We start from the raw sequence: 14,808 nt of genomic DNA, 5'->3' as shown, positions 1-14,808 counted from the left end.
GGACCGCGTCACGAGTCAGTGGCGTGGGCCGTCGACGGGGACGATCGTCGTCGGGACGGACCGGGGACGTTAACAACGTTCCCGAGCTTGTGTCCATGCGGCTCGATCCGCCCGAATTCACGGGACCACCATCCACGTCGTACGATTGGAACAACGGCAACGACCGCTGCTACTCGTCCTCGGGCTTGCCTCTTCATTTTCTTCCGCGCCGATCTACCACCGCGGGAGTCTCTTTCTTTCGTTTCCGACTCTCGGTCCCGTTCGTTCGTGGTTCCGAGATTTTCCAACGGCAACGACAATTCACCGCAGTTATCGCGTACGGTGTCCATCATCGTCGATTCTTGTCGTCGGTTCGACGTTGCTGCTCGATCGAGCACGGGAACGGATCCGAAACCAGAAACGCCACTGCCTTTCGTGTCTCTTACGACTCGGTTTACCGCAGCGAAGTGCGCCCGCGCATTCGCACGCTCACCAATATTTTGCAGAAAAAAAGCGGTGATTGTCGCGTACAGCGAGGAAACGATCGGTTCGAGTTCGAAAGCGAGGAAAAGAGAAACGTCGATGACGATGCCGGCAACGGTTATGACGACAACGACGACGACGACGACGACAACGACGACGACAACGCCGACACCGCCGAAAACAAAGACGACGTCTACGACAACGACAACGATGACGACGACGACGACAATGACGACAACGACGACAACGACGACGACGACGACGACGACGAGGACGACGAAGACGAAGACGAAGACGAAGACGACGAAGACGAAGACGAAGACGACGAAGACGAAGACGACGAAGACGACGAAGACGAAGACGATGACGACGACAACGATGTCATCGACTACGTGTGTTACGTCAATGACCTTATTTTATCGACGTGCCAAGCATCGAGGTCACGGTCTTGTTATACCGGAAGCAGGAAACCGAGAACGAGATGGAAGAAAGACGACGATCGGGATCGCGCGATCACCGAGCAATCCGTCAATTTCTCTGGAATTCGTATCGCGAATGTTACGAACGTTCCTTCGGTCGATGTATTTCCTTACACTGCCTACAATGACGAGAACGATGATATCGGAAGCCACCGTGATATCGGGGAGTCGTCGCGTGTCGTCGCGTCGTCCCGCGAGATCGGGAACGTTCGTGTTGGACAGGAAGAGTATCGAGAAGAGACGAAATTTTGTCGAGACGTTGGCAACCACGGGGACAAACTGCAAGTGAGGAAAGTGGTGGACGGTGGTATTTGCGACGACGGAGAACGTTTTCGTAAATTTCGAAGCCGTCGTAAGCGAAATGCCGATTCGGGACGTGGTACGCGCGGAAAGGTTTGCGTCGCGAACGGAAACAGCGGGAGACGCGAGAGCCACTACACTGCCCGGTTCCAGAAGCCGATCATCCCCAACGGAAGCAGCGAGAACGAAACGAAACTCTCGAGGAACGGACCAACGACGACGAAGGTAACCAACAACTGGCGCGGCCGAAAGTACGGATTGCTGTTCATCTTGTATTTATTGGCTTGGCCGCTGGTGTGTTCGACGAATCTCTCCGGACAGTTTATCTCCGGTTTTACCCGTAATCCATCCCTCGGCCCAGTCGAAAACCTTCCGCGGCACAATGCCACGCAAATTTCCTCCTTGTTGTTGTCGTCGGGCGTCGCGCATCAACGTCAACAACATCAGCAGCGTCAACAACATCAGCAACATCAGCAGCAGCAGCAGCAACAGCAACAGCAACAGCAACAGCAACAGCAACAACAACAGAAGCAACGCTATCGGCAACAGGAGGAAGAACACGGTGTGCGAGAGCAATTGGTCCGGGACGCCGAGTACGGCAGTAACGGACATCACCGTCGCCGTCACGAAGAACAACAACAACAACAACAACAACAACAACTAAAACAGCAGGAAGACCAAGGTCGCGAGCAACGAGAGGTGGAAGAATCGTCGTATCGAGATCACGGCGAAGCCGGTTTCGAATCCGAATCGACACATCCTTACAACGAATATAGCTGGGAGATGAACCAAATAAATCCTTGGTTATCGGCCTGCGATCTGGCGGGCCCAGCGCCGGCCGATCTTCAGGGTAGCTGCGGTCCACCGGAAGTACCGAAATATTGTCCGGTCGCCTGTGTGGCAAGCTCGAAGGGAAACGACGGTAATGGAAACGATGCCGAGTTCGTCGAGGTGATCGAGAAGGTCAGGGTCACCGGAAGGAATTGTTATTGGTCGACCGGTGGAAAGAAGGAGGCAACGACAGAGACAGCAGTGGCGGAATCGGAACGGTTCGACTCGAGTTCGATAAAGTCGTCCGGGACGGACGGCGGTGAGGTGGCGAGTGACAAAAAGGGAAGGACCGACCGAGAGAAAGCCGAGGGCGTACGGATGGATCCGGAACAGTGCCTTTTTTATCTCGAGGAGTCACATAAGAGGGACATCTGTCGGGATGATTTTGGCCGGACCAGTACGCGAAGTTTTTTAACCCCGAGGGAGAATCGATATTGGTTCATGAGCGGGTTGCGTCTGCGGCACTGCTGCGACCACGCGGTGGTCAACGCCCTGGCACCTGGCAAGGGTGGTCCGCTCGAGAATGTGCTAAACGGTGGCCAGAAGTGCGTCGATGCCCTGGACAAGCTGTTGCACGCCGATGTGTTAGCCGCAAGATTGCATTGTGAGTTCGAGGAAGTGCTCGCGCGATACGACTGTGCACAGCCCTATTCGGTCATCTTCAACTGCACCCACTGCAAGGTAACGCCTCTTAACGCTCTCTTCTCTTTCCTCTCTATTCTCTCTCCTCTTCTTTTCTCCCTTTCCTCCTTCTCTTATTTCTTCGCCTCTTCGTTTCCTCCTCCTCCTTCTCCGCTCCGTTATCGTCGAGCGTACTCGTTCGACCACAGCCTTTAGCCGATAACCGACCAACTTGCAAACTAATCGCAAAAGTTGGCAAACGAAGCGCCTCGTCTCGCCGATAACCGTCGTCCTCGTGAAATCTTTTCTCCCCTTCTTTTCCCGCAGACGAGGGAAAACGTGGAAACACGGTATTTGGCGGACGAATCGGCGGGACGCACCTTCCAACAACCGAACGATCTCCTCTTTCGTTCGATCAACGCCAAGAAACGTTTCGCACAGAAAGTTTGTCAATTACGCTTACGAATCCCGTTTCCCTCTCTTCTCGTATGTCCGTTGTATTTCTCGCAACGAGTATCTTACCTCGTGCAAATTCTTCGCGCGCGATAGCGAGAGTCTCGCCAACATCGCCAAGAAGTTGATCCGATTAATCGCGCGATGCTACCGACTATGAAAAATCGTTCGCCACGGTGTGCCTTCGGACCGCCGCTGCGTCAAAATCGCGCGGACGAAAGTTCGCGCAAGAAGAGTAGCATATCGATTCGAGCGATTAGCACGACCATTCGTTTGCCCCATTTGCCGCTCGTGATTTAATGCCGGATTCAGATCCTGTCTTTTCTCCGTTATATACATATGCACGAAGCGACGATTCGTTTCTTCGTTCGTTACCTCGATCTGCATCTGCGCTCGGTGCTCCGCCTCGGAACGTTCGTGCTCTTTCTTCTCCGTCGATGCTGCCACTATCCGGCAGAGAATCGTCGTGAGCGTCTAATACCTCGTGTCGTTGCATCGAACGCTCGTTCGTGGGATAAAACGTCTGATTGTCGAAAAAAGAAAAAGAGAAAAAAGGAAAGGGACTAATTAATTAATTCTGTTCAACGTTCGATGAAAGTTGAAGGATCGTTGACCTACAAATTAGGAGAACGAAAGTGGATGAACGAACTTGGACGAGATGGCCAGGATCCCGGTTACGGTGCGCGAGTCTGTTTTATATAACGCGAGAACGCGTTAATTGGCGGTTGATTGCGAGCGAATCGGACGGGTTCGTTTAAATTCATCAGCTTCTTTTTTTTTCTTTTTGCTCGAACGAAACACGAACGAAAAGAGGGCATCGTGGTGGCGCATCGACGAGCGAACATTCCTGGCAGAACGTATCATAACACGCGTATCGGGATCCGACTAGAATCAACGTTAAGGACAACGAATCGGAGAGGCGAACGTACCTCGCGTCTCGATCCCGATCAGTCGGATCGTTGCCGGACAGCTAATTATCGAACGCGTTTCCTCCGGATTGATTTTCCAGCTTTAGAAAGGAACGTGGACTTATATTTGTATCGTGATATATGATATCGCGATATTCGGTGGATGGCGCAATTTCTAAAAGAAAGCTCAATTACGCTATACTTGCTACTCGTTCGATTAGAACTGCTCCTCTCTCCTCGGCAGCTATCGATATCGTTTTAACATGCAACGAGTCGGTACGATCAAGTAGTAAACTAATTTGTACGACGTCCCCGACGATTATATCGGAAATCAATTTGCAGATATTCCAGTGCGTTGAACATCGTGGCAGCCGTTATCAGTCACGTGTCGGTCGGTGGTTATCGGTTTTTATCGTTGAAACTTTTTCGGGCCGAACGATTTCCCGTGCGATCCAACCAAACTTTCTACGTAACGTCCGAGCATTTTGCGTTACGTCGTTACGTCGCTATAGGTAGGCGATAGCGGAGCCAGCAAGGGTTGAAAGGTCCCGAGTGCAGGTGTACCGGAGACTATGACCGGCGCAGTTGCACTTGCAGTTAAAGTTGCAGGCAGGCGACGGGCAGCCGGTCGTTGCTTTTCTGTGCTAGGAAATTGACGCTGGCGCCGGCGTCGGTGTCGGTGTCGGTGTTGGCGTCGGCGCGTTTACGCTGCTTGCAGGCTCTCTGTGTATATAGGTGGACAAAGTATACACGCGGATCGTCCGAGACAGATATAGAGGGAAATCCTCGCGTAACCTTGTTAATGGCTCGTTGTCCCTTCTCGAAACCGCCGTCCGAGCGACGGATCGTTTGTTCGACGTAACGAACGATCAGCCTGGAAAGCGAACGTTGCGCGTCCAACCGTCGACGATTCGGCCTGCGAGTTTACGTTTCTTACTTGTCGTTTGGCCGGATGACGAAAAACCGCGAAATCCGGTCGCGCGATTGGTGCGCTTGCTCCAGCCTCGCTCGTCCCTTGGTACGTGCTACGAACATGTGCGTACTGTCCTTACACGCGCGTACGTACACGTTGACGCGTACCAAGTGGTTTAACGATTAAACGTCAAGTATAGTCAACCGTGCGTCGGTGCGAAACCGTTGGTTGGCCGTGGCAGCTAGTTTGCTTACGACTTGCTGGTGATCGTGCGCGTGCCTCCGATAACCCACGATTTACTCGTAAACTACGTATCCTTAGCGAACGAAATTAGTTTAGGACTGGAGAAAGAGCTGACCCGTACTCGATCGTCGGTAGAGCGGAAAGCGTAACGGCGATCTCGTTGGTACTCGTCGTAGATGGGAAAATTCGAGACGTATAAGACGAATAGCAGAGTGGACGATCGGTAAGGAGCGAGGAAGGCCGGACGAATGAAAGAACGGTTTGCGAAAGGATAGAAACGGGGCAAAGAGGGAAAGACGCGAAGAGAAGCGAACAATCGAGCGTGGAGTGTCGCTCGAGGGGAAACTCGAAGCAACGAAAGATGGTGGGAAAGAGGCGTGCGGTACGAGGTGGCAAGATCGCGTTGCCTGTTGCCAAAGAAACTTTTATTTCGCGCCACTCGTAACTCGTTCTCGTTGCCTTCGAGCGAAATCCAACGTTGTAATACCGATAAAATACGTCAGGCAGCGACAAAAATGGCAAAGATTTTCACTCGAGATCGCTCGAACGGAACAGCGCAAAAAGCTGTTTATGCTCGGTTACATTTTTGCCGAACGGTTATTACCGATGTACAATATACGCAGTTGCAAGCTGTCCGATGCAGCGTGCGGCCACTCCTCTTCCTCGTTCGTTTCCTACGTGTGTACATTATCCATATACGTGTAGCTACGTATATACGCGCATAGCTATATGTCGCGCGTCCTATGCAAGTTATGCATACACGTTACTCAACGATACGACGTTGATGTCTCTCGGCTCTCGTGCAGAATTCGACGTAGGTGGACACTCGGGGTAATTGGCAACAAACTACGCGGATGAATGCGACTCTGCCAGGGTATTCCTTATTATGTCGACTAGCTAGGTGTTTCCTTCCAGTATCTCTCGTTTCCGATGCGCCACTCTATGCTATCTCTCTTTTGTTTGAAATTTTCCCTCATTTCCATCGTCGACCGTGTCTGTACGTAACTCGCGTCGGCCGATCGAACGAACGCTAACAGGCGAAACAACGACCGGCCTTTCCCGTAATTTATCGTTTCGCCGTTTTAACTAAGCACGTTTTGGTAACGAGCAGATAGACGAGTTTGGTAGATTTTCGCGCGGCTTTACGCGATTCATCGCGCTCTGCATTGCGAGGAAACGAGCGATGGCTTCGTCGCTCCGCCGTTTCGACTTGCGAACGAACGAATTACGGTAATCGCGTTTGCCGCCGCGGAACCGAGAACGCGTACTTTTTAGAAGCGGAAAGCGTTACATTCGACGAATGTACGGCGAGCTGCGCGCGTAATCGCGACGAAGCAACGCTGCGTGAAATTCGACGACGGTGAAAAAGCTGTGATTTGCAAAGAGGGCGAACTGTAGCTGGAAACGAAAATATCGGTCTCTCGATAGGATAACAAGTCGACGAGATAGGATGTCCCCGATAAATGTTTAAGCGGTTAAATCGAGTTTTCGCGGGTAGCGAGGTGGCTAACGCGTCTCGATCGATCGATCGTTCTAACGAAGGCGAATTAATTAACAAAATTGACGTCAGGCTGGACCGTCGACGCGAGTCGACGCGCGAGACGACGCGTTCCTCGATATTGCTGGTAAAAATAAGCCGCGTTAATTTCGGCCGACCGGAACACTGGTGGAATCGAGCGACGAAAGGTCGCGTTAGCAGTGCCGAATCGAATTGCCGTTTTATTCGAACGCGGCCCTGTTCGTCCGTGACGTAGTCTCGACCTCGGGTCTCCATCGTTTCTTTCGACTCGCTCGAATTAATTAAACGAAACTGACGTCAAAGCGCGACCGCCGCTTCTCGAACTATCGCGGACGATACTATTTCCTGATACATATTTATTCGCTTGCTTGTTCCTTTAACTCTTGCCGTTCGGCTTCCAGTTGCTTCCAGCTATCGATCAGCCTTGTATCGACTGTACGCGATCTTTGCGACGCGACCGTACCATTTTACCGTACGTACGCGTGTATAGGTATTACTGCGAATCGTAAGGCGTAGGCCGCGTTATCGCGCGTTTCACCGAGCAATCGAGAGAAAGAATTAATCGGACAGAAACGGATCGCTCGTCGGACTCGATGATCGGAACCGTATGTCGTGTCGAAGGAATGAAAGGATTCGCGCGTGCCGAACGTCTGCCACGGAACAGATTCGAATCGAAAGAGCGTAGAGAGAAAGAGGATAGCGGAGTAGAGAAAAAGGGGAATCGGAGGGGTTGCTCCGAAGGTTGGGGTGGACGAAGGATGGTCGAGGAGAGGGGAGCCGGTGTAGGAGAGTAAAAGGGGTGGGAGGATGCGAGGTGCAATCAATAGCGAGATTGCCCTCGCTCGGTAGCTACTCAACGCCGATAGAGGAACGTTATAGACACGAGCGTAGAGCTGTTAGCGCTGTTACGATTGTATTATAGATTCGCTGCTCTGTACCGGATTCTACATAGCCGAAACGTGTGCCCAAGGTATCGTCATCGGGACTTTTCCACCCGTCTATCTGATACCGCTAGCGTCGCGCTTACGGTTCCATCGACCACGATCCTCCGTAGCCGATAATAAGAGATAATTTGACCGTGACCTGATACGATCGATCGTTACTCCAATCCGTAGACGCCGCTCTCCGTCGTAAAACGTTGGCAAGATGATGTTGGAAATATTACGTTTGTTTTCTTTCGTTGTCCCGCACGTGTTCGCCGTAATAACGTCGTGCAAATGGCTTTCGTTCGTGCAAAGAAATTCTCGAATAAAATCGGGCTTGGATGCCATTTCGTACCGGCTACGAGTACCTATTATTCTAGCCTCTACTTGGCTGCTTAGAGTACTCGAGAACTGTGTTGCACAGCTCCTTTTCGCGTCAAGATTTCGCGCAACTCGAGCGAAACGCGCTTCCAGCCGCCAAATCCTTTAAATTTCTTACCCTCGTCGTGACTCAGCCTCCCTTCATCCTCTTCCCTCTTCGTCCCTTGGCTCTCCTTCTCTCGCTCTTCCCTTCTCTCTGCAAGAAACTGGGCAAAAGACGATCGTCTTTTGGCGAAACAAAGGAAACAGAAAAAAGAGACGCGCGTCTCAGAGAGTAAGCAGATCGTGTCGAGAAGTCTGGCCTTTTTATAATTCGACGACACTGTAGCAAATGCGACGAACGCGACAGCAGAAACGGGAAAAATACTCGAAGAAAACAACCATCCTGACCCATATATCCGAGGGAATCGCGAGGCATCGTCGAATTCAGTTTACTCTCGCCGATCTTTCTTCTCGCCTACTTACCGTCGTTCCTCCACTTTTACACACCGTTATGCTCCTTCGCGCCACATTTCGACAGCTCGTTTTTACTTTCCCATGGCAAAAATACCAAGTTTACCGGCCGTCGATATTTTATTCCATAGCTGGTTGTTTTAATCGAAAAAATTCCTTGAAAATCGAACTGAGAAGAAACGCTCGGTGACGTTCCTTCTCTTTCCGCCATACGTCGACTATCTGGCGAACGTCGTCTCGTCCGTGTGGCAAGCGTCATTTAAGGAATAGAATGGAGGAAATCGGAAGTCTGCCGGTCTATCAACTAGTTCACGGAGCTGCAACTATGCGATCGTATAGTCACGTGTGCGCTGCTTCGCAACTTACCGAATCGATATTGCAGGCATCCTCGTAAAATATCGACGGCTGTGAAATACGTATATGTACGTACATTTACTGCGAGCGCATGTTGTCGGATAATCAGCGAATAAGAATTCACGTTCGCAGTTTTATACGCGCGTACGAGGCGTTCCGTTACTATTTTGTTTGTTTTACTTTATGGCCGACAGCGTTCCGAGACGTAACGTTACCGAAAGATTCCCCTCGAAACTTTCTATTATCTTTGAGAAACTTTCTCTTTCCACGAGTATTATCCTTTAACGTTGCAAACGTTTCTTGCCACAAAATTGCGCCACCGTTGCGCTTTCCTGTCGTTGGTCGATCGACATCGATCAAGAAATTGGCAACGGTTCGTGTAATTGGTAATTCTAGTAGCCGACGTAAGCCTCGTTGAGCGCCACAGACGTACTCGATAACGACCATCCAGACGTACACGTGCACACGTCTCAACACGAGTGTGCTTCTCTGTTTAACGCAGATACCGAGTCAGGCGAGTACACGTGATACGATCGAAGGTGTTGAAACGACACGAATTCATCGTCCTGCCATTTGCCCGTATCGATCTTTTCTTCTCTTCTTTTTACGAACCTTTCGAGTGCAAGTGAAGGATTCGGCGTGCGAAACTAAGCGATTAGTACGGTGGAAAAGAGTGTACTGTTTATCACGTGTAAACGCGTCTATTACGCGGCGATATTTTAATCACGGATTTAACCTGATTTCAACTTGCCACGAATTTCTATAATTTATAGAGAAGATTCGGCGAGACATTTATTTCGCTCGAAGAAGAAACGACTGATATTGAACATCGATAACTCGTTGGCAACGGGAGCATCCTATCGCTAAATTTACACGATCGAATTCCTTGTGTTTCGTCCCCGAGATACGCTGGCTTCTCCCTCCCACCTCTCTCGATTCTACTCGTAAAAGTTTTCTTCTTTTCCTTGTCGAAACGAAAGACGGGAAAGTTGGCGCGTGAGAAGGCTCGCCGTTCGATTCGAACGAGAAAGTCGAAAGGGTGTGCAGAAACAGCGAAGATGAAATACGAACGATGGTACAGCGAACCGGATAACGCAGAACCGGAGAGGCGATGCTGCGCGGATGAAACGCGGATCGATGTCACAAGGGGTCGACATCGAACATCTTTCCGTTAAAATTCCTTCGGTTTGGGACGAGGGAATCGATTCGACCGAGAGAAACCAGCAACTACGATGGAAGGGTCTTTTCTTTCGCGCGACCCCGTTTCTTGCGAGTTTTATCTTCTTCGACCTCTGTCTCCGTTTGCCTCGCACGGCCAACGATTTTCTGCTAGCGATACATATCGCGACGGTCGTATCTAATTGCTTAAATCGCGAGCAAGTGTGAAACGTTGTTTGAAGTTTTCACGGGTGTAACGTCGGTGAATAGACTTTGTAAACAACGGGTATCGGGTCTCGTCCTGTGGCTGTACAGCCAGAAGACTTTTTCGATCGATACAACGAAACGGCACAGAAGAATGGAAAGGTTCTAACAGGGCACACGAATCGTCCTCTTTTATGTTGACGCGCGCGGAAAATACTTCGCGCGGCTCCTCTCTCCACTCTCCATCGAATTGCTATACGTGAAAGACGACGGGACTACGAGCGGATATCGTATCGTTCGCTGAGGTTCCTTATGCGCGTATATCAGTGGACGCTTTCGTACGATAGGCATCGTATGATCGGCATAGAAACAAAAGTAAGTCCTATCGCACGTGGCTGCAGATGAAACGAGATAAAACGGACCGTTACGAAAATCTCAGTTATAGAACGAACGCTTTTGTTTCTCATCGAGAGGGAAATACGTATGTACGTGGATGAAAGTAGCGCGCTCGACTCGCGCTAATCGCGAAGAAAAGAAATTCTTTGTAATCGTTCGACCCGTGCGTCTTTCAGCTGTAAAACTTACTTGACCGAGACAGCGTTCTCTCTCTATTACCATCGATGCTGGTGCATCAAGTAGGTCAAAGCCAGAGGTCGCGCGTTAGAGGTGAAAACGATATCCGATCGTGCGAAACACGAACGAGCAACAAAGGAGTGGCAATTTTTTCTGTCTGTTTACTTCGTTAGGAACCCCGAGGAGAGGCGTAGTAAAGTCCTGGAGAGAACGTCGAAAGCGAGGCTCGGAGGTAACGTGGTTCGTTTTTACGCGATACGTAGCGCAGGTTGAGACTTTCCGAGCAACGTCCAGGGAATACCAGACCGTGTGTGATCGCCACAATTCCCTCGTGTCCATTTAAAAATTACAAACTTTCCACGGCTGACCGCTAGGAAATTGCCCGTGAGAAATTCATGCTTCCCGCAAACCGCTTCCTCGTTTCCTTCTGCCTTTTCGCGAACGATCTCTCGGCATCCGCGAGCTCCACGAATACAGATATCGTGTCGCGAAACCCTCGCAACGAACGGCGCTCGGAGAAATTAGGAAAACGAAGCTCGATCGATAGAAGAGCGAAGCGAGTCCCGTGGCAGCGAACGACGCGACGCGATACAGCGCGAGAGGATAAAGGAAGATCGAAGGGATCGTTGTTGTTCGCCATTGGTTCTTCGTACGCGTTGGTCACCGTCGTATCCTCCGCCTGATCGATAACAACGTACACGTGCAGCAAGATCTCCTCCAAGAGCGTTATTTTCCTCGGTTTAACAGTGACGCTACGCAATACGTCTTCACGGGGACGTCCACTTTTCTCTCGTCGTCGTTTACGTTTCTCTTCTCCTTTTCTCTTCCCTCTACCCCCTACGTCCTATCGTTGGACAAAATTAATTTTCAGCATAGCCCGTAGATCGTCGATACGTACCAACGGATAGTGGTTCCCAAGCTGGAATCGATTTTCCGTGTTTCCAGCGAGAAGAAAGACGACGCTAGTAGCAGGCTGATATTTTCGATTCGCCTAGAAACGGCAGCGGTAGGAAATGACGAATTCTATCTGTGTTTGCGAGTGCTGCATAGGTATATTTAGCTCGTCGTATCTGGCGATTTTTCTGCTTCTACTCCCGAGCGATAGACACCGATATAGACACGGTCGGCTGTTCGTAAATATTCGAAAACTTTTATCTGGAAATACCCAAGGGAACGCGGTGCCGTTCTTTCGAATCGGAGCCCGTGAAACAGTCGTCATCGTCGTAATCTGATACGAATGAATTTAGGAAATAGGACGACCGCGTTTAGAAACTCGATCCTTGTTCCAAACTCGCGCAATTGTTCGTCGAATTTGCAACGCATACCGGATGGAGGATAAAACTCATCGACGGCTAGGCAGTGAGCCGATAACTTTTCATTTTTTTTTCTTTTTTTTTTTTTTTTTTTTCTTTATATTCCAGGATCGAATACGTCTATCGCGCGACCTTCGATCCACGTACGATCGCGTACGTCCTTAAATCCTCTCTCATCGGGTAAACGTATGTCACGTGGCGGCATCACGTTACCACCACGTTACCATCGCCCTTCTTTCGATTATCGATGTTCGTTTCACGTTCTGGCCTCTTCGACGCAAATAGCTGCAACGTAACTAGCTATTCAACGCCGTAAATCGATCTCCGAGTCCCAGATCCGCCGCTCTTTCTCCAACTTTCGCCACGAAAACGTTAAACAGGTTTGATCCGATCGGTTCGCGCCCCTTAGTCTCTCCCGCTTCGCAAATCTTCGGCGCTGTTCGAACGCTCGACGCGCGAGACGTCTTTAAATCTTTAAATTTTACATCGGACAACTAGTTAACACTTTACCGACCGCTTGCGGTTCAACAGCATACGCACGTCCGACCGGCAGCTCAGGCGTCGACTCTGTTTCGGTTTCAAATTGGTATAAAACTGTGGGAGCTACAAAGCAACGCAACTGACGCGACTGAGCGAGCACCTTAGTACTAAATAACAAATTAAATAAGAAAGATTGTCGACAAAAAGCAGATTAATAGGCTATGGGTCGGTAAGCGTCGGCGACAAAAAGTCTATTAATCGAATATCGGTCGGTAAAGCGTTAAAAAATTGCCTTGTTCCACGAACTGCCGGTTAATTTCAGCGAGGGATACTTGGCGCTCGTCGCAACGACACGCAACGATCTCTGTCGCGTTAGTTACGAGCTCGCTGGTTCGGTGCATGTCACGCTCGCGCTTTGCAACAATAATTTCTCATTCGTGGCGGTTATTTATTCTCGTCGCACGATCTTCTCGTTGTCTGGCTAAATGCCTATTGTCCGTTCAGTGAAATCGTCGCTGTTTGATCGTTAGCGGTCTCGAGTGGAATACGAGCGACGCTCTCGGTGATTGCCAGCTCCGTCTTTGCCGTGGGTGGTTTTTACGACGATGGACTGCAGCGAGAAACCGTGGCGTTGCAGTCACTCGTAATAGGAGAACACGGTGATCTATTAACCTTTTGACGACCGACTGAAACGATAATTTTCAGTCGTATAAAGCATGGAATAAAAAAGAGAAGAAGAGAAGAGCAGAGTCTAACGAGTGACATTTCATCGCCTCCTTCTCTTTCCGATTCGCCGATATAATCGGAAAGGTCTAAGCGGTCAGAATGGTCGATGCGAAACTAAACGAACGGTAATTGTCGCGTTTAGCGCGAACCACGTAAGCGTCGCGAGGGAACGTTTTCAATTTTCGCTCGCGTAAGTCGGATATCGGAGATTCTCGGGTCCCTTTGTCGACCGTTGAAATTCATTACCGCTCGTATTTACAGCGCAATACCCAAGTTTAATAAGCGGACGCGTTTACGGCCGACGTATGTACATACATCGTTCGACGCGAACGAAGCTTCGCTCAACGACCGTGATACGCGTACGTATCGTCCTTTGTTTGTAATCGTCCGACCGAACGACATCGAATTCTACCAAACTCCGTGCCCACTGAACGCCAATTTCTCCACGTTTTCTTCGTTTTCTTTTCTCTTCTCGACCGCTACGTCGTACAGCTTGATTTATACGATTCGAGCCGTACAGCCACCGCTTCCTTCTCAAACGAAAATTTAGCGATTTAGTTGGACAAACGGTTCGTTGATCGAGCTTCGCTGGGAAAGCAACGGTGTGGAAAAGGAGAAAACGTCGTGCACTCGAGGCACGTTTTGTCGTTCTTTGTTCCAAGTTGTTCGAGCCTTTGTGCGGCCGGAGAAGCGACACTTGCCAGCGGCTGTCATCTTGCGAGCAATTGTCTCGGTAAGAAGTGGCGCCCGGTCGACGTATAAGAGCGTAACTGCATGTTTTTTCATTTGTTCGCAAAACTGCGCCTACTCGAAGAAAGTGGACAGCCCTCGGGAACCGCGTCCGTCGTAATTAAATCGTTTCGTCGTCGAACGACCGCTCTTGCGGTCGAAAATTTCTTACTACTCCGAGGCAAAGGAGAAACGACGAGACGGTTCGGCTGATCGATACGTCCATCGTCCTCGTTCGCCTGTACAACGTCCCTCTGGTCAGCCCTCCGTCGCTGTCCGATCGAAGGTGGGAAGATAGGAAAATTTTCATTCGCGTTCACACGACGAAACGTCGTCGTCTTCGTCGTCGTGTTTCTAGATCCTTCGCAATGGCGTTTAGGTAACGAGATCGCGAGAATTTCCTAGATTTCTCCGTATGATTCCTTTTCTCTTCTCCGTTTCTCCGAAACAACACGCTGGAAAATGCTCGAAATGATCGATATTTACTTGGCTGGGAATTTCGCCGTTGGAAAATGTCGATCTGCGAGGTTCGCGCAGCTTTCATTTTCTGGGGCGAAACTAATTGGAATTCGGCACGCAGCGACCGAGTAACCAACAATATTGAAACTCGCTTGTTTGAAAGCGGTGCAGGTGTACCTATCCGTTAATGAAATCTATGCGAGAGCAAATCTATGCCCGGTGAAATTCCGAATATCGAACGTCGGAATAGAAGACGAGCGTGGTTGGACGAAGCAACATTTTCCGTTGTTTTCTCTCTGATCGCACATCGATAAAACGCAGACGAG

The 14,808-nt window shown here is 50.1% G+C and overlaps 1 protein-coding gene across 1 annotated transcript in view; it reads left to right on the top strand.

Moving 5' to 3' along the window:
* The first annotated feature begins 95 nt into the window (after positions 1-95).
* Positions 96-14,808, top strand: part of LOC126923387 (uncharacterized) — a 31,415-nt gene continuing 16,702 nt past the window's right edge. The window contains exon 1 of the mRNA XM_050736786.1: positions 96-2,753. Within this exon, the coding sequence (XP_050592743.1) occupies positions 96-2,753 (2,658 nt within the window). The remainder of the gene's footprint in view (positions 2,754-14,808) is intronic.

This window comes from Bombus affinis, chromosome 2 (genome assembly GCF_024516045.1).
Source record: "Bombus affinis isolate iyBomAffi1 chromosome 2, iyBomAffi1.2, whole genome shotgun sequence".
Taxonomy (NCBI): Eukaryota; Metazoa; Arthropoda; class Insecta; order Hymenoptera; family Apidae; genus Bombus; species Bombus affinis.
This window is presented reverse-complemented; position numbering and strand designations above follow the sequence as displayed.